General features: G+C 43.9%; 1 protein-coding gene across 2 annotated transcripts in view; it reads right to left on the bottom strand.

Moving 5' to 3' along the window:
- The window catches only part of LOC141113855 (ABC-type organic anion transporter ABCA8-like), an 84,753-nt gene extending 57,889 nt beyond the window's left edge, over positions 1 to 26,864 (bottom strand). The window contains exons 1-5 of one of the 2 annotated variants that reach the window (XM_073607180.1): positions 26,569 to 26,707; positions 22,170 to 22,274; positions 6,949 to 7,156; positions 6,588 to 6,746; positions 4,290 to 4,384 (exon numbers count right to left, since the gene is read on the bottom strand). In XM_073607180.1, the coding sequence (XP_073463281.1) occupies positions 4,290 to 4,384; positions 6,588 to 6,746; positions 6,949 to 7,156; positions 22,170 to 22,274 (567 nt within the window). In that variant the 5' untranslated portion in view covers positions 26,569 to 26,707. Of the gene's footprint in view, positions 1 to 4,289; positions 4,385 to 6,587; positions 6,747 to 6,948; positions 7,157 to 22,169; positions 22,275 to 26,568 lie in introns of both variants that reach the window. The other variant, XM_073607182.1, reaches the window with a different exon arrangement.

Raw genomic sequence — 26,864 nt, 5'->3', positions numbered from 1 at the left:
GGTAGCGAGGTGACGGCGTGCATTCCACCAGCCTGGCTGCCGAAACCGGAAGTGCAGAGTCAGAACGTAGAAGCGACGTGTGCGTACCGTATGGCCGCGTCTTACGCGTTTCGTCATCAAGACATCATCTGAGGCGACAATTGGACGTTTTTGATTGCATCACATATTTATTTATATACTTGTTTGATTGCACTTATTTATTAATTATTATCCTCATTTTTTGATTAATTCACCCTTAATATACATTTTTACACTTTCACATTTTTTATTTACATTTTTTATTATTCAATTCAGGAAGATCACAGATGTTTATTTGGCTCACTTACATGTATATTTTATGTATTGTTTATGATATTGGGCACGTGAGTGGGAATTTTAATGTTGTTACCACTTTTTATGTCACTTTTATCCATCCTGTACTATGTATGATTTTGCGTTTTTTCACTTATGGTAGTGACTTGCATATTCACATCTTTTGTTATTAACTTAAGGGATTAATTTATAGGATTTTAGTTAGATTCTTTCACATACTTTGGTGCACACCGCACATGTATTGTTTATTATTTTCATAATTTATATATATTTTTTATTTTTTATTCATATTTTCTTTTTCCCATTTTCTGGTGGGTTGTGTTTTGCGTTTTTTGATTTTTCCATTATCTGTGAACAGCGCCATTCCCCTATTAGAACATTCTGGGGGCTTTAAGTGTAAGAGAACATACCACAGGTCTCTATGGAAGGGACAAGCCAGTAATGATTGAAAGAGTTTAAAGCGGGGGTTCACCCACACCGCCAAAAAAAAAAAAATATTAAAAGCCAGCAGCTACAAATACTGCAGCTGCTGACTTTTAATACATTGCCACTTACCTGTCCCAGGGTCCAGCGATGTCGGCAGGGGACGCCGAGAACCCGCTCGGTTCTCGGTAGCTGCCGCCGCCATCCTAGGTGAGGGAATCAGGAAGTGAAGCATTGTGGCTTCACTTCCTGGTTCCCTACTGCGCATGCGCGAGTCGCGCTGCGCGTCCCTAGTGGTCCCCGCTCTCTCCTGGGAGCTGTGTGTTCCCAGCAGACAGCGCGGTCGGGACGGGAAGAGGCATAGACTCCCATGGGAGTCTATGCCGGAAGTGGGTGCAAATACCTGTCTTAGACAGGTATCTGCACCCCCCTCCCCCCTGAAAGGTGCCAAATGTGACACCGGAGGGGGGGGAGGGTTCCGAAAAGCGGAAGTTTCATTTTTGTGTGGAACTCCGCTTTAAGGACCTTGATCCCAAATACAGATAGCATAGAGCATGTCCACCATGTGTGGAGAACATCCCCTGGAATGGAGCAACCTCAGAAAAGTGCCAGGAGAAGATGGGTAGAGGGGTGCTAGACGAGACGGAAGCATATACCTCCTCAATATGGTCCTAAAGACTGATTCGAAGGTAGGTATGTTGATAGAACATGAGCCTATCATGCACCAGGTCTGTGACCGTCTTCCTTGTCTTTGGTGCCTTCCTTGGTCTTCTTCCCACTTAGAAACGTAAGTGTGTCTGTTAGGGCTTTTAACCACTTAACAACCGGGCCATAGCCAAATGACGGCTGCAGGGCGGTTGCTTAACTCCGGGAGGGCGTACAGTGACGTCCTCCCAGAATTCCGCTCTCACGCACACCCAAGAACATCCATGACCGCCGGGTACAGAGGACCCGGCCCATCACGGATCACGATAAACGGCCACTGATTGTGGCCGTTTACCATGTTATCGCTCCGTCAAATGACGCCGGTTCCTCTCTCCCCTCTCTGTACCGATCTGTACACAGAGGAGGAGGGATCGGATGGCAGCAGCGCTGTGGGCTGGATGTGTAGTGCCCACAGCGCTGCTCTGTGACAAATGCAGTCACATCCAGCCATCCATGCTCAGCCATCCATCCATGCTCAGCAATACCCTGCACTACTCTGCAATACTCTGCAATTCCCTGTGCAATACTCTGCAATAGCCTGCAATACTCTGTGCAATACCCTGTGCAATACTCCACAATACTCCACAATACCCTGCAATACCCTGCAATACCCAGCCATGCTCAGCCATGCTCTGCCCTACCCAGCCATACCCGGCCATGCTCTGCCATGCCCAGCCATACTCTGCAATGCCCAGCCATGCCCAGCCATACTCTGCCATGCTCAGCCATAATCGGCTGTACTCGGCCTCTGTATGTGGCCAGGCTGTGAAAGTCTCACACATGGGGTATCACCGTACTCAGGAGGAATAGGAGACTCTATTTTGGGGTGTCATTTTTGCTTTGTGTACATGCTATGTGTTAGAAATATTGTATAAATGGACAACTTTGTGTTAAAAAAAAATGCGTTTTAACCACTTCCCGCTCGCCGTCATACGATGTTCTTGACTTTGTGCGGGGATATCTGAATGATGGGTGCAGCTACAGGCATCATTCAGATATCAGCTTTTTCAGCTGGCGATTCCCTACACCATAAGAATGATCCACTGTTTGATCGTTCTTACTGGAGGCGACAGGGGATGTCCCCCCCTCCTGCCGGCCTCCGGTGCGTCTACCGACTCACCGCTACAATCGAAGCCAGGATCGTTTTTTTATTTTTTTATTTCAGGCTTCCCAGCCTAGAGGTGAGATGTGGGGTCTTATTGACCCCATATCTCGCTGTAAAGAGGACCTGTCATGCCATTACAAGGGATGTTTTATTACAAGGGATGTTTACATTCCTTGTAATAGGAATAAAAGTGATCAAAAAATAATTTTTTTGGGAAAAAGTGTCAAACTAAAATAAATAAAGTAAAATGAACAATTAAAAAAAATTTTTTTTTTTTAAAGTGCCCCTGTCCCCGTGTGCTCGCATGCAGAAGCGAACGCATACGTAAGTCCCGCCCACATATGAAAACGGTGTTCAAACCACACATGTGAGGTATCGCTGCGATCGGTAGAGCGAGAGCAATAATTTTGGCCCTAGACCTCCTCTGTAACTCAAAACATGTAACCAGAAAATTTTTTAAAGCGTCACCTATGGGGATTTTTAAGTAGCGAAGTTTGGTGCCATTCCACGAGCGTGTGTAATTTTGAAGGGTGACATGTTAGGTATCTATTTACTCGGCATAACTTCATCTTTCACATTATGCAAAAACATTGAGCTAACTTTACTGTTTTGGTTTTTTTAAAGCACAAAACTGTATTTTGTCCAAAAAAAGACGCGTTCGAAAAATTGTTGCGCAAATACCGTGCAAGATAAAAAGTTGCAACCACCGCCATTGTATTCTCTAGGGTCTTTGCTAAAAAAACACATATAATGTTTTGGGGTTATATGCAATTTTCTAGAAAATAAATGATGATTTTTACATGTAGGAGAGAAATGTCAGAATTGGCCTGGGTGCTCCAGAACGCCTGAAGGTGCTCCCTGCATGTTGGGCCTCTGTATGTGGCCACGCTGTGTAAAAGTCTCACACATGTGGTATTGCCGTACTCGAGTAAAAGCAGGATGTGTTTCGGGGTGTAATTTGTGGTATGCATATGCGGTGTGTGAGAAATAACCTGCTAATATGACAATTTTGTGAAAAAAAAAAAAAAGAAAAAAAAAATCTTGATTTTGCAAAGAATTGTGGGAAAAAATGACAACTTCAAAAAAATCATTGTGCATCTTTCTAAATACCTTGGAATGTCTTATTTCCAAAAAGGGGTCATTTGGGGGGTATTTGTACTTTTCTGGCATGTTAGGGTCTCAAGAAATTAGATAGGCCGTCAGTACTTCAGGTGTGATCAATTTTCAGATATTGGCACCATAGCTTTTGGACTCTATAACTTTCACAAAGACCAAATAATATACACCAATTTGTACTTATTTTTACCAAAGATATGTAGCAGTATAAATTTTGACCAAAATTTATGAAGAAAAATTACTAATTTGCTAAATTTTATAACTGAAACAAAGAAAAATTCATTTTTTTTTTACGGAATTTTCAGTCTCTTTTCTTTTATAGTGCAAAAAATGAAAAACCCAGCAGTGATTAAACACCACCAAAAGAAAGCTCTATTTGTGTGAAGAAAAGGACAAAAATTTCATATAGGTACAGTGTTGCATGACTGAGTAATTGTTATTCAAAATGTGAGAGCACCGAAAGCTGAAAATTGGTCTGGTTATCAAGGGGGTTTAAGTGCCCAGTGGTCAAGTGGTTAAGAAACCGGGTCCATTTTTACCCCTCAGGATCTTTCTCGCTCCACTGATCAGACAGCTACCTACAGTATATAATGAGTAGTGATGGGGACAGAAATGGCTTTTGGCTCACCTCAACAATGGCAGAGTCAATGCTGGCTTGTAAAGAGATGAACCCCACTTTCCAGTACTCCAGGGGGCGGCAGTTTTCTGAAGTTTCACAGTAATCTGGAGTAACACACAGGAAGAGCAAAGACAAAAAGAAGATAAATATTATAGCCAGTAGTATTTCTTATATGCAACAATGTGAAAAAGAATAGTAGCTGTCTGGAACGTGCTGGCCATAGCACAGTTGAAGCTCCGAGGCGCATGCAACGCTGGCCTGCTGGTGCCCATCTTACTGTGCTCAGGTGAACGTATATGCGCATGCTAATGCACACACCTATGCTCATGCGTTCATTAGCCATTGGCACTGGCACCAAGTGGCCTATATAAGTGCAGTAGCTGCACTAGTCCATTGGTGTCTGATCTGCAGCTGTACCCGTGTTCTTGTATCAGATTCTGCAGACTTCTGTGTTTAACCCAACTTGCTGCTGACTTTGCTTGAACGCTACATGTGCTGACCTCGGCCTGTTTCTGGACTTTGATTTGCCTTCTGTTTATCTGCTTGATCTTGTGTTGCCAACCTCTGCCTGTACCCTGACAGTTCCTTGCCTGCCATCTATACCTGCATCTGACTGTCTGTTGCCGACCTGGCTTGTCTGACCTCACATCCAGTTGTTCATCTGCCCTGCCTGTATCTGCCCAGCTCCGACTAGAGCATCTTCTACTGTGGGTCTTCCTGCACCTGCTATCAGCCTGCTATCAGCCGCTGCCCATTGCTGCCTGTCTACCGGTCCAGGATCTGCTGTTCCAGCTATCCAGCCAGCTCTGATGATGCACCTGCTATGCATCAATACCACCACCAGACTACACAGGCAGTCATGCCACGCTCACCATGATCTCGCGGCCACTGTCGCAACATCAGTAGTCCCCGAGCCAGATCTGTAAAAGAGGCCTCCCGCTGCACATCAGACTCAGGCCGCAAGGTATGTGACAGTGCATTGTTCTTACTGACCACCAGTGTAAAGAGCATTCTTCCCACTGACCATTATTTTAAGGGACATAATTCCCACTGACCTCCAATGTAAGGAGCATTCTTTCCACTGACCACCAATATAAGGGGCTTTCTTCCCACTGATCACCAATGTAAGGAACATTCTTTCCACTGACCACCAATATAAGGGGCCTTCTTCCCACTTATCACCATTGTAAGGGGCATTTTTTCCCACTGATCACCAATGTAAGGCGCAGTCTTCCCATTGACCACCAATGTAAGGGTCATTCTTCCCACTGACCACCATTTTAAGGGACATTCTTCCCACTGACCACCAATGTAAGGGACATTCTTCCCACTTATTACCAATGTAAGGAGCATTCTTCCCACTGATTACCAATGTAAGGAGCATTTTTCTCACTGATCACCATTTTAAGGGGCATTCTTCCCAATGACCACCAATGTAAGGCACATTCTTCCCACTGACCACCAATATAAGGAACATTCTTCCCACTGATCACCAATGTAAGGAACATTCTTCCCACTGACTGCCAATGTAAGGCACATTCTTCCCACTGACCACCAATATAAGGAACATTCTTCCCACTGATCACCAATGTAAGGAACATTCTTCCCACTGACTGCCAATGTAAGGAACATTCTTCCCACTGACCACCAATGTAAGGGGCATTCTTCTCACTGATAACCAATGTAAGGAACATTCTTCCCACTGACCACCAATGTAAGGGGCATTCTTCCCACTGACCACCATTTTAAGGGGCATTCTTCCCACTGGTCACCACCAATGTAAAGGGCATTGTTCCCGTTAATCACCAATGTAAGGGGCATTTTTTTCCATGAATCACCAATGTAAGGGGTGTTCTTATAACTGACCACCAATGTAAGAAGAAGTCTTCCTACTGACCCCCAATAGAAGGATCTTTCTCCCCACTGACCACCAATGTAAGAAGCATTCTTGCCACTGATAATTGATGGAAGGATCATTCTTCCCACTGACCACCAATGTAAGGGAAATTCTTCCCAATGACAACTGGCTAGTGGCCACTAACATAAGGGATATTTTTCCCACTGATCCCCAATGAATTGGATTAGCAGGGATTCCCCGAGCCCTGAAACTTATTTTACAGGTTCCTCTGAAGTAAAATGGTTGAGAAAGGCTGCAGTAGACTTTCATGTAAATGCAAAAAGAAAACAAGGAAGTGGCAGTATGAAAGTTTCAGCATTCTGATGTTTTTAAAGGAAGTGAAATTGCTTAGGACGTAAAAACAGAGACCTCCATGGCACTGTTGAAAAATTGGCTACTTGCTCTCTTACCTCTGTGATCCAAGTAGTCATTGGGGTTCGGGATGAAGTAGTAATAATATCTGATAAAATACGTAAACTCGTTCTCAAATTCCACAACAGCGGTGATGTTCCCACTTCTGACTGCGTCCTGGAGGTCAGAAGTATTTTGGAATTCCTGCATTGATATTTCTGGAAGGAGGAATCGGGACTTTTGTAATTTCCATTCATTTATTAGCGGGGGTCATTCTTGGGGTAGCCCAGCTTTGTACACACATATAACACTTGAACGGGAACTAAAAGATTTTATAAAGCAATCAGGCCTTCTGGTGACCCCCATACACTCCTCATTCATCGGAGAGGAGCACAATGCTCGGCTTAGAGCTGATCTTACCTGGGTTGATGGGGCTTCTGCTGACCCTCTGCATTATGTCCCGGATGGCTGGGGTTGTAGGGATGTAGCCAATTGGAAAACTTTCATTGCTGAATTCATCCAGGCGCCCCAGGACAACGGCTGGTGTGTACGCACTCGGGCTTGGAGCGTCTCTAAGAGCCAGCGCTACGAAGAGCAAGAAGATCAACGCCAAATGCTGGACCCACTCCTGTAAACCAAACATGGGGTCACCACCATCACCAATTATAATAAATCAATCGAGATCACAGACATAGATCTCCTGAGCTCTCCACTACAGGAAATTATGGGTAAGATAAAGGGGCCCCTAACCAGAGGAATCCATTCTCCTTGAGTACATGGGACGGCCTCTCTGGATCATTAAAGCTGAACTCCAGAGAAACAGTTTTATTTAGTTATGCACAGAGAGGATTTGAACCACTGTTGGCTCTTTATGCGCTCTTCTTAAAACCTCAATGGCAAAAGGCCAGCTGTGGCATTTCAATCACTGATGCGTTTATGGTAGAGGTGGAAATCTAACACATTTCAGAACATCACACCCTTCATAAGAGCTGTTTATACTAAACCAATAATTATATGTAATCAAAACCTTTGATTATACCAAAAGAGATTTACAGAAAGGATTTGGACAATGAAGAACATAAAACCTTAGCAGGGTCAGGCAGAAAGTGTTAATTCCTGTGTCCCCATAAGGGATATTTTAATAACTTCCTGTCCTAGGGACAGGGTGTCACATGGGCGGCAAGTAGTAATGAACAGAAACAGCAAGAACACCATAATGATATTTTATTGCTGCTTGCTTGATATCATTTAGCCTTCATTGCTCCCTGTGTCTTCCTGTCCTGGTGACACCATTGTAGGCAGGCGTAGTCTTCTTTCTCCACTGCAGGTGGCGCTCTTCTGCAGGGCAACCAAGAAGCAAATGGAGCAAGTAGTATTGGTCTGTACACCCCCAAGCCAAAGTTACTTTTGGCACCCTTACAAGAAGTGGTCTGGTCACTCCCTGTTGGGCCACCCCAAAAATGGGACCACCGTTATAATCGAACCCTGCAAGTCCTGTAATGAGAGTGGCAGGTGGGCCGTACCCTATCCATGGTCCATCAAGCACCTTATCAGGCATGTATCCCCTCCGAGTTATGGGATATTCCCCAGTTGCATATCCTACAGATCTGCCAAGTAATCCACAGAACAGGCAGCCATTTTGGGGTGGATCAGACAGAATCACTTGTTTGGAGGTACTTCTTAGTTCCATTTTTGTCAGACTGGGTGCACAAAGCTTGTCAGGAGTGTGAAAGTTGTGCCAGCTGCAGGGCTCCCTCTGAAAATATCACTCCAATGACAATCACCACCCCTGAGCCCTTTGGAATTGGTGACCATGGACCTCCTAATGATCTCCAGCACGCCCTATGGCTATCAATATGTGCATGTCTTCACTGACCACTTTACCAGGTTCGCAGTGGTGGTGCCTACCAAGGGTGAGATAGCTGTCACCACTGCCAAACATTTCTGGGAGTACATTGTCCAATCGTATGGCTGCTCAAAGTGGATATTGTCAGGCCAAGGCCAGAACTTTGAGTATGTAATCATGACCAAATGTAAATCTCACACCACTCCCTATCACCTCCAAGGCAATGGCACCTGTGAGTGATTCAATCACACCCTGCTGAATGCTGCAGACTTTAGAGCTATTGAGATTGGTGGTGCCAACATGGGGGGGGAGGCTGTGGTATGGGCCTATAACTACACCGTCCACAAGTCCATTGGACCCATGCCCTTCTTCCTTATGTTTGGGCAGTCCAGCCAGATGCCCGAGGACCTTCTGTTGGGGACACTGGAACACCTCCTGCCCAGAACTCTTAGTTCTTGGGTACAGGAACATTGGGAGAGGAGGCAAAAGGCCAAGCAGTTGGTGTTGGACAAACACAAATAGATGGCTCCTGAACCTGTCTTGGAAGAATTACCACTGTGATTGGGAGATTGAATGTTGGTAAGAACGCCAAGTACACCTGAGAAAGCAAGCTCAAGTTACATAGTTAGATAGTAGGTGAGGTTGAAAAAAGTCCATTAAGTCCAACCTATGTGTGTGATTATATGTCAGTATTACATTGTATATCCCTGTATGTTGCAGTTGTTCAAGTGCTTATCTTTTTTTTTTTTTAACTCCTTTAATTTTATGATTTTTACAAAAACATAAACCACTGATCGAGAGGCACCTCGAACCGTATACATACTATTATAACATCTTTACAATGTCGTGTATAAATTCACACTTGAATAAACTTCAATACATTATTATACCCAGTTCATATTTACTTTCTTTAAAAGAGGGAAAAAAAGGGAACATTTAGGAGACACACAACTACTACCAATACCTCAGCTCCCTCTCCTCTGTGGTTCTCTAGGCTTTTGTGACCCCTCTATCCTTTTATAACCCCTCCCCCCCTCTCCTCCCTCCTAATCTCCCTTTTAATAAAGTGCAAACTGTCCCTTCCATGTCTATTTAAATAACAGATATATTATGTATTCTTATTTCTCTCTTCTCACTCTTATTTACCACTTCCCTTCATTCTCTCCACTCCCCCCTTATTTTCCCGATAATATCCTCCTAGTCTTTGAATATGATCTCCTCTCCCTAATTATTCCCTTTAAGGGGGACATCCCATTTTATCTAACCGGGGCTTCCACATCATTAAGAATTTGTCCAGTTTCCTCCGTCTAACAAATACCACTTTTTCCCTCCATACTTTGGCATCCATCACTTTAGTCCATTCTTCTGATGTCGGGGGTCTCACTGATTGCCAGTTCTGAGCTATTATCTTTTGAGCTTGGAATAAACACCTTATTACTGCAATTTTTACTATTTTTTTTGGGCACAGTATTTTCCTCAATTTTCCCCAACAGACATATAGCACCATTCAGGTCTATCTTAAGCCCAAAGGTACGATTAATATCCTCCAATATCTCTGTCCAGTACCTGAATAGTTTTGGGCACCTCCACATCATATGGATCAAATCCCCTATTCCTTGACACCTTGGGCATTTGTCATCAGCTCTGTATCCGTACCGAAAAAGCTTCTTTGGAGTGTGGTAAACTCTATGTAGCAAAAATAGCTGCGATATTTTCTGTGAAGGGGAGACTGACACATGGGAGCTCAAGTCCAATATCCTTCTCCACTGTTCTCCTGTTATTTTTTCCCCTAGGTCCTCTTCCCATCCCTTCTTATTTTTAGCCAGTCTTTCCCCATTAATGGCTCTACTACATATCTGTTCATATATCTCTGATATTAAGCCTTTGGAGGATCCTGTCATAGCTATTTTTTGTATAAGAGGTACTTTACACCATTCCACCATTTGGGTTTTAAAGTGGCCATTTAATGCGTGTCTAATTTCAAGATACCGGTAGAATGATTGGTTTGGGATACCGTACTCACCCCTCAACTCCTCGAATGATTTCAAGGTACTCCCATCAAATAGTTGCAGGAGTTTTCTGATACCACAAACCTCCCACACATTTATATTACCCAAGGGGGTCAAATCTGGAAATTGCTTGTTGTCCCAAATTGGGGTATATTCTGTTAACCCCCTGTATCCCATTACTACCCTGGCCGCCTGCCATACTTTTGTTATTAGTTTTAATGTGGGGTCATCCAGCGAATAGGGAATCCGCTTCCAGAGCTTCCACCAAACTGCTATGCAAGGCTCCCTGCAGCATCATTCGTGCATTTTTTTTTTTTTTTTAAATCTTTATTTAAGAATTGCGGTTTGAACAAAGTGACAGAATAACACACATGTCAACCTGCGAAATTCAGTAGTAAGCAATAAACATAACTATCCAAAGAGGTCTACTGTATATAGGTTAGGGAGAACACAGGCATGGTTCTAAAACAGTTATATTAATTCAGGAGTCTGAGTCTAAGGGCTCTACAACAATCGTAACCTGTAGTTAAACCTGAACATTGGAGAGAACCTCCATTCCTAAAATAGGGTTAGTTTTACTGGGCCTATATGGACCCAATGATGAAGAGCATTAAGGTGAGAGAAAGACAACCTGGGAGTTAGAATAAACTTTCCCTATTTGGCAGGAGCCGAACATTCGTGCATTTTTATTACTCTCCCCTGGTATATTACATCCCCTGAGATTCTGCAACTGGGCAGCCACAAAATAACTGCGCAGGTGTGGAACTACCGCTCCGCCCTCTTTTATTGGTAGCTGCAGTATCTGTAAGCTAATACGAGCCTGCCCCTTCTTCCGGATTAGTTCCCGGAACAATGTTTCCATTTTCTTGAACCATCTCATTCCGATCCAAACGGGAGAATTATGTAGCTGATACAAGAGTTGGGGCATCCAGATCCTTTTAATGAGGTTAATTCTTCCAGCTGCTGACAGAGGAAGACGGCTCCAGATATCACACTTCTGCTTAAATTTAAACAGAAGGGAGGCAAGATTATCCTCAATATACTGACCTGGGTCCCTTGTTAACCATACTCCTAAATACTTCATCCTGTCTACCACCCTTAGTTGCCCGACCAAGGATGGGAAGAGGTCTATTGTATCTACAGGCATCAGGGCCGATTTCTCCCAATTAATTACCAGACCTGAGAGCTTCCCAAACTCCCCCACTATGTTCATAACCCCCGCCAGGGATGCGTCTATATCTCCGAGGAAGAAGAAAATGTCATCTGCATATAATGCAATCCTTTCTTCTCCCATCTCTCTTTTAAACCCCTGTATCCCCCTCGTAGATCTAATCGCAATTGCTAATGGCTCTATTGCTAAAGCAAACAATAGAGGTGAAAGGGGAAATCCCTGCCGTGTTCCCCTCTCCAGCTGGATCGGATCAGAGTATGTATTATTAATCCTTATCTTAGCTCTTGGTGTCTTATAAAGTGCTTTCACCCAGCCTATAAAAGTGGGTCCGAACCCAAACACCTCCAGAGCCCGCCACAAATAGTCCCACTCCAAGCTATCGAAAGCTTTGGCAGCAATCCAAAGAGACGACCGCTTGTGAACCCCCATTTATTGTCGGGATCTGAAGGTTCAGGTATACCTGCCTTACAATAATGTTGGTAGATCTATTGGGGATAAACCCAGATTGATCTGAATGTTTAAGCTTTTGTATATATTTATTCACCCTAGCGGCCAGCACTTTTGCCAGTATTTTTGCGTCTGAACACAGTAGGGATATTGGCCTATAGGACGAACTATCCATTTGATCTATCCCTTCTTTTGGGATAACCACTATTGTAGCTTCTGCCATTGAGGAGGGCATCCCCCCCCCCCGCGGCCACCTCCTCTAGCATCCTCAATAACTCTGGAAGCATCACCTCACTGTACCGCTTATAAATTTTAGTGGGGAGACCATCTGGGCTGGGGGACTTCTGGTTAGCCATCTCAGCCACTTCTCTTTGCAATTTCTCCAGAGTTATGGGGGCTTCTAGCTCGTTTTTTTCCCTTTGTGAAAGAGCTGGAACCTCAATCCCCCCAAAGAAGCAATCCATATCTCTTGCCACTTCTCCCCTCCTGGATTTGTATAGATTTGCGTAGTACTGTCTAAATGCGTCAAGTATTTCAGGGGTCCGAGAAGTAATTTCTCCCCCTGGCATCCTAATGGCTGCGATTATTGATGGGGAGTTATTGGTGTTCACCAACCAAGCCAAAAAACGGCCTGCACACTCCCCCTCAGCAAAGGTACGTTGGGTCTGAAAAAGACGCTTATTTTCTGCCTTTCTAGTAATGATGTTATGATATTTTTGTTGACTTTCAAGCCACCTCTCTTTTTTTTCCGGAGTTGGATCTACCGCGTACTGATTTTCAGAATCCACAGCTTCCCTCCCAGTGACCTCCTCCCACTCCCTAGACCTCCTTTTGATCTTTGCAACCTGTTGTATTATTAACCCTCTGAGGAAAGCCTTCAAAGTATCCCACACTATCCCAGCGCTTGCGGAGCCCTTATTCAATGTTACAAATTCCTTTAATTTTAGTGTTACCTCTGTTGGTTCCCTCATTAACTCCAACCAAAATGGACTTATACTCCACGCTCTCGGGGTGTTCTGACCTTCCAACTGAATCATCATTATTAATGGTGAATGGTCAGACACTTCCCTAGCAGAGTATACTATGCTTTTTACCAACTTTACCATATCCCCGTTTCCAAAAGCCATGTCTATTCTTGACCAGGTTGCATATGAACTAGAGAGACATGAGTATTGCTGCCTCATTGGGTTTCGGGTTCTCCAGACATCACACAATCCCAGCTCTTCCATAAATTGGGCTAACCGTCCATCAGAAACTTTGTCAGATTGTTTCCCCAGGGGAATCGATCTTTGCTCTTATCGATAACTTCATTAAAGTCCCCCACCACTATAACCAGTATGTCCTCTTTATCTTCGAGAAACTCTGCCAATTTATATAGAACCTCCATCTTAAAAAGAGGCGGAATATAAAGATTGGCCACAATATATGGTTTGTTCTCTATCTGGCAATTCAGAAACACATACCATCCCTCTGTATCTATCTTGGCTTCCCTACAGGAGAAACGCACACCAGTTCTTATTATTGTACTTCCACCCCTAGAATAAGAGGAATGCACTGAAACCGAAATTTCCCACCATACAGGCTTGTGATCGTATCTCTCATTAAGTGTGTCTCCTGTAGGCAGCCCAAATCCATCCGACCCTTCTCAAGTGTCGAGAAAATCGCCATCCTTTTAACCGGGTTCCCAAGCCCCCTAACATTCCAGGAGGCTATATTAAGAGTACTAGTTTGCATCACGGGGGTCTCTATAATATTCCTGGAGTGGTAGGGGGCGTGGGCAAAAGGCAAGTACGTTATACCCCTTCTTCGAAAAGAGAGCACACCAAAATATTAACATTACACCATTTTCTATACATACATAATTGTCATTTACCCGTGCGCCTACCTTGAAAAAGTGTATTGTTGTGCTTAAATCATTTTGTGTGATTACACAGCGTACCTTCTTTGTGTCTTTGCGCTTATTCTTTATATCCTTAACCCCATTCAGTGTATACCTTTTAATGTAAATAGTAAATGTACCTCCCCCCCGACCACCTCCCATCCCCACACCTACCTCCACCCCTCCCCTCCACCCTCCTCACCTCCCCCTACCCCCCCACCCCACTCTCAGTCCATCCTCCCAACCCACTTGTGCTTGTCTACCTAGGCTAACCCCTGGGGTTGTATACGTGACCATTTCCCACTCTACTCCCCATTCCTCCCACTCATACCACCCCTCTATTATGTGTTGTCGTGTTTTAATATTGTCCTTCCCCCTCCACCCCCCTCCCACCAAAACCAGACCAATCAAAAACATACCCACTAGTGCACAACCTACCACATACATTATAACTATATCCTACTTGTACCTCCCCCCTCCCCCCCCCTCCCATCCCCACGGGCCATCTCTTGTACATTTATATCCCACCAGTCTATAAATTCTTTTTATTTTCTTCAAACCATCTTGCCGCGTCAGTTGGTGTATCAAAAAATTGGGTTCCCCCAGCTGTCGTAATTCTCAAGCGTGCAGGATACAATAGGCCGTACTTAATTTTAGGTTTCTGTAGAAAGCGTTTAATCCCCATGAAGTCTGCTCTTCGCTTTTGCAATGTTGGGGAGTAGTCTGGGTAAAATTATGTCCTAACGCCTTTAAAAAAAAATATTCCCCATCTCCCTGGCTCTTCTTAGGAGGATCTCCTTGTCCTTGTAGTTAAGAAATTTTAGAAGGATTGACCGGGGGCGCCCGCCCGATGGCGGTGCCCTGGGCTCTCTCTATTGAGAACTGTGGTGAGAAGATGTCTTCCCCAAATGTCTCCTTGAGCCATTTCTCTAGGAACTCAGCAGGCTGGGGGGCCTTTGACCATCTCTGGGAGTCCCACCACACGCACATTACTCCTGCGCGCCCTGTTCTCAAATTCATCCAATTTTGAGGCTTGAAGGCCCATTAGCTCTCTCATTACTTTAATTTCCTGTTTTAAGGGGAAAAAAATCGTCTTCAATTAAGCTCAATCTCTCCTCTAGGGCACTTGTCCTTTCCCCAACTTTCTTCAAATCCTGGACCATCACCAGCAGTTCCTCCTTGATTCCCCCAATTTGTTCAGATAGACTATTTAATGAACATTTGCATGCATTTACCGCCATTAGTGTACCCCTCAACGTTGGTTCTGATTCTTCCTGTGATGCTGACAGTATATGGGGTGTTGGTTCAACAGGGAGTGGTAGGCTCTCACTTTCTGCCCCCCCCGTTACCTGCCATTTTTATGCCTGTTAATACCGTGGCCTTCTGACCCTGACCTTGACTCTTTCTGTCCTGTGAGGGTCCCGGTTGGGCCTTTACACCTGACTGCAGGGGCCCTTTGTTGGGTGACTTTCCAGGAGCATGGGCAAATCTCTCCAGTTTAGCAGCCGCAGCAGCCTGGTTCCCTTTTTCCTTTGCCGAACGTGTTGCCAAAGAACCAGTATTCTCCTGCTGTGCCCGCTCCTCTCCCTTCTTTCTAGTCATACTGTTTACCTGTGAGCAGCGAACCAGGAGGGTACAGAGAAGGGAAAAAAAAAAAAAGAATATCCTTTTACTTTTCCACCTCCAGCTCCCGTAAGACCACTAGACCACCCTATAGGTTTAAATGTCCAGGTAGTAAAGCTATAATTCAAACACTGGTTCGCTTGGGGTAGCAGCACACAGCACTATAGTGCTATAGCTAGTAGTCCCAGCTAGGCATATGTAACGAACATAGGTAACACCTTCAGGATTAGCTACTCAGCGCTTAAAAAAAAAAAAAAAAAAAAAAAAGTTAAGTTTGCGCTTCCCGGTGCTTATCTGGTTTATATGATTTATATATAATGTCTCAGGCACAACCAAACACAGTTCATAAATTGCAATTCACAGTCCCGGGCTCTTAGCTTTGCACCATGAGGCAGTAGAGGGGGGGGGGGGACAAGAATACAAATACTTTGTCTCTAGTTTACGTCCGTCCCCCCTGTGCCAGGAGTAAATAGTTGGAAGTTTCTCACCCAAAAAAGTTCATATATCCTAGTCTTGCAGGGAAAGAAAAAAAAAAAGAAATCACTCTCCTTTGTTCCAGCATATAAGACTGTGACAGTTTGCACTATCTCTGAGCAGCTTCCTTCCACTTCCTCCAATAGATAAATAGATGGAAATGTCTCACCCAGCCACAGCCCTGACATCCAAAGAATTTCAAGGAGGCAGGGGGGGCGAGTTGTCTCACTCTTTATCCCTATCTTCAAGGGTCTTGGATGAAAAAGGAGGGGGGAGGGGGGAAGCTGTTCTAATCTCCTCCGTGATTTTCACTGCTGATATCCATGTGTGCTTGAAGGGAAGACTCTGCTCTCAGCAGCACACCAACCGAGAGCTGCATCTCACAAACGGCAGCAGCTTTCGGACAGCCCGCGGCATCTAAAGGCTCCTGGGGGGATCAATCCCGGGAAGAGAAAGAGGGGAGGGAGGGAGAAAACACTCTCACTCTCACATCGCTCTCACATCAGTGTCCACTTCCGGTCACACCCCCCCCAAACACGGTGACTTAACCTTACACACAGTTCAAGTGCTTATATAATCATTTCTTGAAACTATCAATGCCCCCCCCCCCCGCTGAGACCACCACCTGTGGAAGGGAATTCCACATCCTTGCCGCTTTTACAGTAAAGAACCCTCTATGTAGTTTAAGGTTAAACCTCTTTTCTTCTAATGGTAATGAGTGGCAACGAGTCTTGTTAAACTCCTTTCCACAAAAAAGTTTTCTCCCTATTGTGGGGTCACCAGTACGGTATTTGTATATTGAAATCATATCCCCTCTCAAGCGTCTCTTCTCCAGAGAGAATAAGTTCAGAGCTCGCAACCTTTCCTCATAACTAAGATCCTCCAGACCCTTTATTAGCTTTGTTGCCCTTCTTTGTACTCGCTCCACTTCCAGTACATCCTTCCTGAGGACTGGTGCCCAGAACTGGACAGCATACTCCAGGTGCGGCCGGACCAGAGTCTTGTAGAGCGGGAAAATTATCATTTTATCTCTGGAGTTGATCCCCCTTTTTAATGCCAATATTCTGTTTGCTTTATTAGCAGCAGCTTGGCATTGCATGCCATTGCTGAGCCTATCATCTACTAGGACCCCCATGTCCTTTTCCATCCTAGATTCCCCCAGAGGTTCTCCCCCCAGTGTATAGATTGCATTCATATTTTTTCCACCCAAATGCATTATTTTACATTTTTCTACATTGGACCTCATTTGCCATGTAGTCGCCCACCCCATTAATTTGTTCAGATCTTTTTGCAAGGTTTCCACATCCTGCGGAGAAGTTATTTCCCTGCTTAGCTTAGTATCGTCTGCAAATACAGCGATTGAACTGTTTATCCCATCCTCCAGGTCGTTTATGAATAAATTTAAATAGGATTGGTCCCAGCACAGAACCCTGGGGGACCCCACTACCCACCCCTGACCATTCTGAGTACTCCCCATTTATCACCACCCTCTGAACTCGCCTTTGTAGCCAGTTTTCAATCCATGTACTCACCCTATGGTCCATGTCAACAGACCTTATTTTGTACAGTAAACGTTTATGGGGAACTGTGTCAAATGCTTTTGCAAAATCCAGATACACCCCGTCTACGGGCCTTCCTTTATCTAGATGGCAACTCACCTCCTCATAGAAGGTTAATAGATTGATTTGGCAAGAATATATAGGCATACCCCTCCCCCTTTTTTACCCTCTCTATCCTTGCAGTAAAGGGTATACCCTTGAATGGTTACCAGCCAATCATGAGAGCTGTTGAATCAGGCCTCTGAAATTCCCACCAAATCCAAATCCTCCTCGTACAACAGTATCTCTAGTTCACCCATCTTGTCCACCAGGCTCCTGGCATTGGTGAACATGCCACATAGATTAGACCGGTCGAATATTATCCTCTTATTGGGTGTTCCGAGATTGCAACTAGTGCTTGCTACTATACTTACCTTGGGTTTATGTGCTTTGGTCAACCTACCACTGGTATGGATTTTTGCGGGGACCCCACGCCATTTTTTTTTTAAAATTTTGGTGCGGGGTTCCCCTTAAAATCCATACCAGACCTGAAGGGTCTGGTATGGATTTTGAGGGGGACCCCCACGCCATTTTTTAAAAAAAATTCTGGCTCGGGGTTCCCCTTAATATCCATACCAGATCTGAAGGGCCTGGTATGGAATTTAGGGGGATCCCCACGCCATTTTTTTTTTAAATTTTGGTTCGGGGTTCCCCTGTGGGGAAATCCCATGCCGTTTTTATCAATGAACTTTTATGTGTATTGTCGGACCGACAATTCATTAATAGCCGCGAGTAGTTTTAACCACTTGCCAACCGCCCCATAGCCAAATGACGGCTGCAGGGCAGATGGATAACTCTGGGATCAAGTCATATGACGTGATTCCAGAAACCTGCTCCCGCGCGCCCCCTGGGGTGCGCACACAGGAACATCCGTGATCGCGGCCGTTTACCATGTGATCGCTCCGTCAAATGACGGAGCGATCACATGTAAACAAACCAGCGTCATGACATGACGCCGGTTCCTCCCTCCCCTCTCTGTACCGATCGGTACAGAGGGGGAGAGATAGGATGGGAGCCGCGCTGTGGGCTGGATGTGTAGTGCCCACAGCGCAGCTCAGTGACATGTACAGTCACATCCATCCCTCCATGCTCAGCCATCCCCCCCATGACCCTGTGCAATACTCTGCAATGATCCTGTGCAACCCTGTGCAATACTCTGCAATGATCCTGCTCAACCCTGTGCAATTCTCTGCAACGATCCTGTGCAACCCTGTGCAATACTCTGCAATGATCCTGCGCAACCCTGTGCAATACTCTGCAATGATCCTGCGCAACCCTGTGCAATACTCTGCAATGACCCTGTGCAATAATCTGCAATGACCCTGTGCAATACCCCGCCATGCCCCGCCATACTCCGCCATACTCCGCCATACCCCGCCATACCCTGCCATACTCCGCCATACTCTGCAATACTCGGTGATACCCAGCCATACTTTGCCATACTCCGCCATACTCTGCAATACTCGGTGATACCCAGCCATACTTTGCCATGCTCAGCCATACTTGGCTATACTCTGCCATGCTCGGCCATGCTCGGCTGTACTCGGCCTCTGTATGTGGCCAGGCTGCGGAAGTCACACACATGTGGTATCGCCGTACTCAGGAGGAGTAGGAAAATCAATTTTGGGGTGTCATTTTTGCTATGTACATGCTATGTGTTAGAAATATTGTATAAATGGACAACTTTGTGTTAAAAAAAATGTGTTTTAACCACTTCCTGCCCGCCGGCCGTCATACGACATCCTTGACTGATATCTGAATGATGGGTGCAGCTACAGGCATCATTCAGATATCATCTTTTTAAGCCGGCGATTCCCTACACCATAAGAATGATCATAGCAGCTGTTCCACTGCTTGATAGTTCTTACGGGAGGCAAGAGGGGACGCCCCCCCCCCCCCTCTCGCCACCCTCAGGTGCTTCTACCGACTCAGCGCTACGATCGAAGCCAGGATCTTTTTTAATTTTTTTTTTTATTTCAGGCTTCCCAGCCTAGAGGTGAGAGGTGGGGTCTTATTGACCCCATATCTTATTGTAAAGAGGACCTGTCATGCCATATTCCTATTACAGGGGATGTTTACATTCCTTGTAATAGAAATAAAAGTGATCAAAAAATTTATTTTTTGGAAAAAAGCCTCAAACTAAAATAAATAAAGTAAAATGAATAAAAAAAAAAAAAAAAATTTCCCCGTGTCCCCGTGTGCTCGCAAGTCAGAAGCGAACGCATACGTAAGTTGCGCCCACATATGAAAATGGTGTTCAAACCACACATGTGAGGTATCACTGCCATCGGTAGAGCGAGATCAATAATTTTGGCCCTAGACCTCCTCTGTAACTCACAACATGTAACCAGTAAAATTTTTTAAAGCGTCTCCTATGGGGATTTTTAAGTAGCGAAGTTTGGCGCCATTCCACAAGCGTGTGCAATTTTGAAGGGTGACATGTTAGGTATCTATTTACTCGGCATAACTTAATTATTCACATTATGTAAAAACATTGGGCTAACTTTACTGTTTTGTTTTTTTTGAAAGCACAAAACTGTTTTTTTTTTTAAAAAACGTGTTCGAAAAATTGCTGTGCAAATACCGTGCGAGATAAAAAGTTGCAACGACCGCCATTGTATTCTCTAGGGTCTTTGCTAAAAAAGCATATATAATGTTTTGGGGTTCTATGTAATTTTCTAGCAAATAAATTATGATTTTTACATGTAGGAGAGAAATGTCAGAATTGGCCTGGGCACTCCAGAACGCCTGAAGGTGCTCCTTGCATGTTGGGCCTCTGTATGTGGCCACGCTGTGTAAAAGTCTCACACATGTGGTATCGCCATACTCGGGAGTAATAGCAGAATGTGTTTTGGGGTGTAATTTGTGGTATGCATATGCTGTGTGTGAGAAATAACCTGCTAATATGACAATTTTGTGGAAAAAAAAAAATAAAAAATCTTGATTTTGCAAAGAATTGTGGGAAAAAATGACAACTTCAAAAAACTCATCATGCATCTTTCTAAATACCTTGGAATGTCTTCTTTCCAAAAAGGGGTCATTTGGGGGGTATTTGTACTTTTCTGGCATGTTAGGGTCTCAGGAAATTAGATAGGCCGTCAGTACTTCAGGTGTGATCAATTTTCAGAGATTGGCACCATAGCTTGTGGACTCTATAACTTTCACAAAGACCAAATAATATACACCCATTTGGGTTATTTTTAATAAAGATATGTAGCAGTATACATTTTGGCCAAAATATATGAAGAAAAAATTACTAATCTGCAAAATTTTATAACAGAAAATTTTTACTTTTATAGCGCAAAAAATAAAGAACCCAGCGGTGATTAAATACCACCAAAAGAAAGCTCTATTTGTGTGAAAAAAAGGACAAAAAATTAATTTGAGTAATTGTCATTCAAAGTGTGAGAGCACCGAAAGCTGAAAATTGGTCTGGTTATTAAGGGGGTTTAAGTGCCCAGTGGTTAAGTGGTTAAATGACTTTTTTTCCTTTGAAATGTCATTTTGCTGTCAGACTGTTCTAAACACGGGAGACATGCGCCCCTTTACAGGCATACTATAGACACCCCCCAGGTACAAAATTTAAAGGAACATTACACTTTTATTGTTTCACTTTAAGCATTATTAAAATCACTGCTCCCGAAAAAACTGCCGTTTTTAAAACTTCTTTTTGCATTGATCCATGTCCCCTGGGGCAGGACCCGGGTCCCCAAACACTTTTTATGACAATAACTTGCATATAAGCCTTTAAAATTAGCACTTTTGATTATTCATGTTCGTGTCCCATAGACTTTAACAGTGTTCGCGTGTTCGAACAAATTTTTTGCCTGTTCGCATGTTCTGGTGCGAACCGAACAGGGGGGTGTTCGGCTCATTCCTACCGCAGACCTACGTGCACCCGCAGACCCACGTGCACCCACAATACACAAGTACTAACGATCCACACACACTACTCAGACAACACTCAGGTACTCACACTACACAGGTACTATGATCCCTGTTATAACCACCTGTTTTAAACTCTGGTTTTTAACTCCCCACTTAGTCCAGTTCCACTAACTCTGGTTTTTAACTCACCACTTAGTCCAGTTCCACTAACTCTGGTTTTTAACTCACCACTTAGTCCAGTTCCACTAACTCTGGTTTTTAACTCACCACTTAGTCCAGTTCCACTAACTCTGGTTTTTAACTCACCACTTAGTCCAGTTCCACTTGGACAGAGTTCCAGCAAGCTCAACGATGAGCAAGCTCACAATGAGTTCTACACAAGGTTATATATGCCTCAAGCACCTGTCACCAATTAACCCTTAATTAGTAGGCTGAAGGAAGCAAAGAAAAAAAAGCCGTATAAAAAGTGTCAGAAAAAGGTGTTAAAAAGCTTCAAGGAAGAGCCCCAAAAAGAACCTAAAAATGCCACCCAGCAATCACCAGCAGTCAAAAAGCAAGACGCAAGGTGCTGCACCCCACCTACACCTGCACCCTGTCATCTCATGCCTTGGTGTCACTGAGATAGGAAGTAAGGGGAACTCTTGCTAATATGGACATAGAGAGCCAAAAACACCCACAGGATTGCCCCCAGTCACGGTTTACTTACCAGCACTACATTTCCCAGACGCCTCCATTGTACCAGAATATTCTTCCGCAGCAGAGCAAAGGTCTGCTGGACGAGGCTGGTCTCCCTCCCTGTCCCCCCGGTCATCTGAAAGACAAACATCACCAATGATTACTTTGAATGAATGAATGAATGAGTGACTTGTATAGCAATACCTATGCGAACTGAATCGCCTCAGGGCACTTTTGCCGTCGGTGCCCATCTGCAGTATAGCACGGTCCTTTGCCCCATGGGGTCCCGACACGCTTACAAACACATACACATATTTGGCCAATTTTTTCAACAGGATCTAATTTACCTACTAGCATGTCTTTGGAGTGTGGGAGGAAACCGGAGTACCCGGAGGAAACCCACGCAGGAACAGGGAGAACATGCAAACTCCAGGCAGTTGGTGTTGTGCTCGGGATTTGAAGCAGCGATCCAATTGCTGCTAGGCGAAAGTGCTAACCGCTACACCACTGTGCTGCCCTTTAGAAATACTTCTTGTTGTTGTTTTGCAACTTTTATGTTATTTTTTATTTCTTTTTTAGTTGTTTTTTGTATCTTTTTTTTGTTGTTGTTTTTTGTATCTTTTCAATTTTTTGTTTTAGCTTTTTGTTTTCTTTTGTATCTTTTTTGGGGGTTTTTTGTATTGTTTTTTTTTTTGTTTTTTTTGTTTGTTTTTTGCATTCTGTTTAATGATCAATTTGAAAATACTTGTTTTTGTATCTTTTTGTTGATGTTTTGTATCTTTTGTTTTTATTTGCATTCTGTTTAATTATCAATTTGAAAATACTTGTTTTTGTATCTTTTTGTTGATGTTTTGTACCTTTTGTTTTACTTTTGCATTCTGTTTAATGATCAATTTGAAAAGAATTGTTTTTGTATCTTTTTGTTGATGTTTTTGTATCTTTTTGTTTTCATTCTGTTTAATGCTTCTGAGGCTGAGCTGCTCTCCTATTCAGTAATAAGTTGAGTACATTATGTAAAACTGCAAAGCCGCAAGGGATTTCACTTCTCCAAAAAACAAGAAATCCTCCAGAAACTGGAGTAACTTCCCGGGGATGTCACACAGATGTTACTCTCCGCACTTCTCTCAGCCGGATACATAAGAATGTATTCAAAATGTAGAAGAGAACTTCCAATGATTGCAGAGCTCTGCGAAACACATCCAGTGCCCCCGAGAGGCAGAAGATATCACCGGACATCCAACACACGGGAAGATCCGCTGTCAGTGGACTGCCCCTTTAAAGTATAAATCTGACCAGAATGACATATATGATGCAGCCGGTCAGTAATGAGAACAAAGGTGGCCCCTCCCCCATAGCACAGTGTTATTCCCTGATGATCCTGCCAGTAGATACATTATTGCTCCACTTCCTGTATAAGGGTGACAACGCTATTTGTTCTGCAGTGAAATCGCACAGCAGTGTTGTCACCCCATAGACAGGGCGGTCTGAGACGGATGGGAAGTCACGTATATACAGTATATACAGTATATACAATATGTGATTCTGCTCATACTCTAATCAGGTGCTTACAAAAAAAAAAAAACCCCGCCGCTGTAATTCACACGCCCGGCGTCCTGAAAGGGACCGGACACATGAATAGGGGGTGGCCGAAGTGGCTGTGGGGAGATTCATGCTATGTATCAATCTATCCATTATTCATATGGGGGGGGGGGTGACGCCTGGGCATCCCTAATGGACGGACGCCACTCAACTAGTAAAAAAACATATATAAATACAAATTCCAGTATATATCCCATGGTTTATAGACGATATAACTTTTGCGCAAAAATTGAAATTCGATTTTTTATATTTTTTATTTGGATATGTTTTATAGCAGAAAGTAAAAAATTTTTTTTTATATATTTGGTCTTTTGTTTTTTTTTTTTGTTTTTTTTAGGTGATCAAATAGCACCAAAAGAAAGCTCTCTTTGTGGGGAAAAATGATATAAATTTTATTTGGGCACAGCGTGACCGCGCAATTGTTAATTAAATAGTTAAAGGAACGCGGTGCCGTATAGCTAAAAATTGCCTGGTCATGGGGGGGGGGGGGGGGGTAAATGTTCCGGAGGGCAAGTGGTTAATGTTAGTAACAGGCTGTATCCTAGGTGTCATTTTGTATTTGCCCGGAGTTCCTCTTTAAGGGGGCCCTCTTACATGGCGGTCTGTACAGAAGAGGAGATGACGGCTGTGTGTGCGTTTCTTATAGAGATGAACATATTCTGCTCCTTCTCTGCTGACAGTTATTTGCGTTGTCCTCTGTTATATCCACCTACAGCTGTGCGCAGAAGATTATCTTCCCCCCGGGGGGCAGGACCTCATCAGAAAGACATTCAGATCATCCAGGCTCTTAAGATCACTTAAAATGACCAATTAGACAATTCTGAGACTTTTCTAGGTGTAGATTCATTTTATCTAAATGATATCTGGAATCCCACCAACAGGAACAAGAGAAATAAATTGAGGAACCCATTACAGCTTAAAATAACCAAACCAGCCTTTTCTGCATATTCATGTTCAATCCAGATCTTTCCCCTGCAGTAGTATTTTTCTGACACTAGATGTCCTCAGTCTGATGGCCATCATCGTTCAACCCACTTCCTCTGAGCCCAGGTTGCCCCAGCCTGTAAAGGAACAGTGGGCAAGCACAGTGATGAGTTTATTTCTCTGTCACTCTGCTCTCTCCTCCAATCAGCTGTGAACACCACAGAACAACCGATAGCCTCCTTGTATTGGTTTCCCCACTCCCAACCTGAGCTCTGCTGTACAGGGGCCAATACCAGGTCATATTTAGGGACTTAAAATGCTTGGTGATCATTTGGTTTTTCTTTTTTATTTATTTATTTTAATAGCTGCCTGGAGAACAGATTTATGTAAAGAACTTTCATTTGTCTGTGTTGCTGTTGGAGATTTAACCACTTCCCGCCCGCCCACCATCATGTGACGTCCTGGGCTTTGAGCGGGTATATCTGAATGATGCCTGTAGTTACAGACATCATTCAGATATTGCCGGCTTCAGCCTGCGAATCTCTACACCATAGGAATGATCATAGTGGCCATTCCGCCGCTTGATCGTTCTTATGGGAGGCGAGAGGGGACGTCCCCCGCTCCCTCCCGCCGCCCTCCGGTGCTTGTTCCGACTCACCATTACGATCGGTGAGGCGGAGAGCGGATCCAGATGGTCGCCGGAGTCTCTATGATCATCGGAGGCCGGGCGCGATGTTATGACGTCACGCCCGGCCTCTCCATTCAAAAAAATGGCGCCGATTCGGCTTGGAAGCGGCGATCGTTTTTTGTTTTATTTTTATTTCAGGCTTCCCAGCTTAGTGGTGAGATGTGAGGTCTTATTGACCCCATATCTCACTATTAAGAGGACCTGTCATGTCATGTTCCTATAACAAGGGATGTTTACATTCCTTGTAATAGGAATAAAAGTGATCAAAATTTTTTTTTTTCAAAAAAGTGTCAAAATAAAAAAAAGAAAATATAATTAACAATAAAATTTTTTTTTTTTTAAAGCGCCGCTGTCCCCGTGTGCTCGCACGCAGAAGCGAACGCATACGTAAGTCCCGCCCACATATGAAAACGGTGTTCAAACCATACATGTGAGGTATCGCCGCGAACATTGGAATGAGAGCAATCATTTTGTCCCTAGACCTCCTCTGTAACTCAAAACATGTAACCAGTAAAAAAATTTCAAGCGTCGCCTATGGGGATTTTTAAGTACCGAACATTGGCGCCATTCCACGAGCGTGTGCAATTTTGAAGCGTGACATGTTAGGTATCTATTTACTCGGCGTAACTTCATCTTTCACAATATGCAAAAACATTGGGCTAACTTTACTGTTTTGTTTTTTTTTTAAAACACAAAACTGTTTTTTTCCCCAAAAAAAAAACACGTTCAAAAAATTCCTGCGCAAATACTGTGTGAGAAAAAAAGTTGCAACAACCGCCATTGTATTCTCTAGGGTCTTTGCTAAAAAAAATCATATATAATGTTTGGGGGTTCTATGTAATTTTCTAGCAAAAAAATGATGATTTTTACATGTAGGAGAGAAATGTCAGAATTAGCCTGGTAGGGAAGTATGTTGTCACCAGGACAGGAAGTGAGGGGACAACCACTTGAGCCCAAGATAGCAGTAAAAGCATGACAGGCATATACAATATTTCCCCACCCTTTTAGAGTGTAAGCTCTTATGAGCAGAACCCTCTTGTATGTCTGATGTAGTGTAACTGTATTGTCTTCCCTTAAGATTGTAAAGTGCTGTGCAAACTGTTGGCGCTAAATAAATCCTGAATAATAATAATAATAATTTCCCATATACTGTTATTGGTTGGAAGAGTCATTGCACAACCACAAATCTCTCCATCTCCTGAGCAGGAAATCCACTTACCTTGGGTGTCGGAGAGGATCGCACACACGGCCACCCCGTTCCTCCTATTCCACCATCTGTTCTGTTTCTTCACCCAGCACAGCGTTGGTCTGAGGAGGTCACATGACCGGGATGCAGATGTGTATGTGATATTGGCACAGATCCCAGAATTCTCTCTGGGGTCACTGTTGTGTGTGAGCCGAGAACGTCCATCAAGGACAATTCTCATATTGTGTGGACCTCGAGCCCAGAACCGTCTTCCACCATCCCATCCACATTCTTCATCTGATGGTTGGATGGATGGGGAGCAGAGGAAG

Source organism: Aquarana catesbeiana, linkage group LG12 (assembly GCF_042186555.1).
Source record: "Aquarana catesbeiana isolate 2022-GZ linkage group LG12, ASM4218655v1, whole genome shotgun sequence".
Classification (NCBI taxonomy): domain Eukaryota; kingdom Metazoa; phylum Chordata; class Amphibia; order Anura; family Ranidae; genus Aquarana; species Aquarana catesbeiana.
This window is presented reverse-complemented; position numbering and strand designations above follow the sequence as displayed.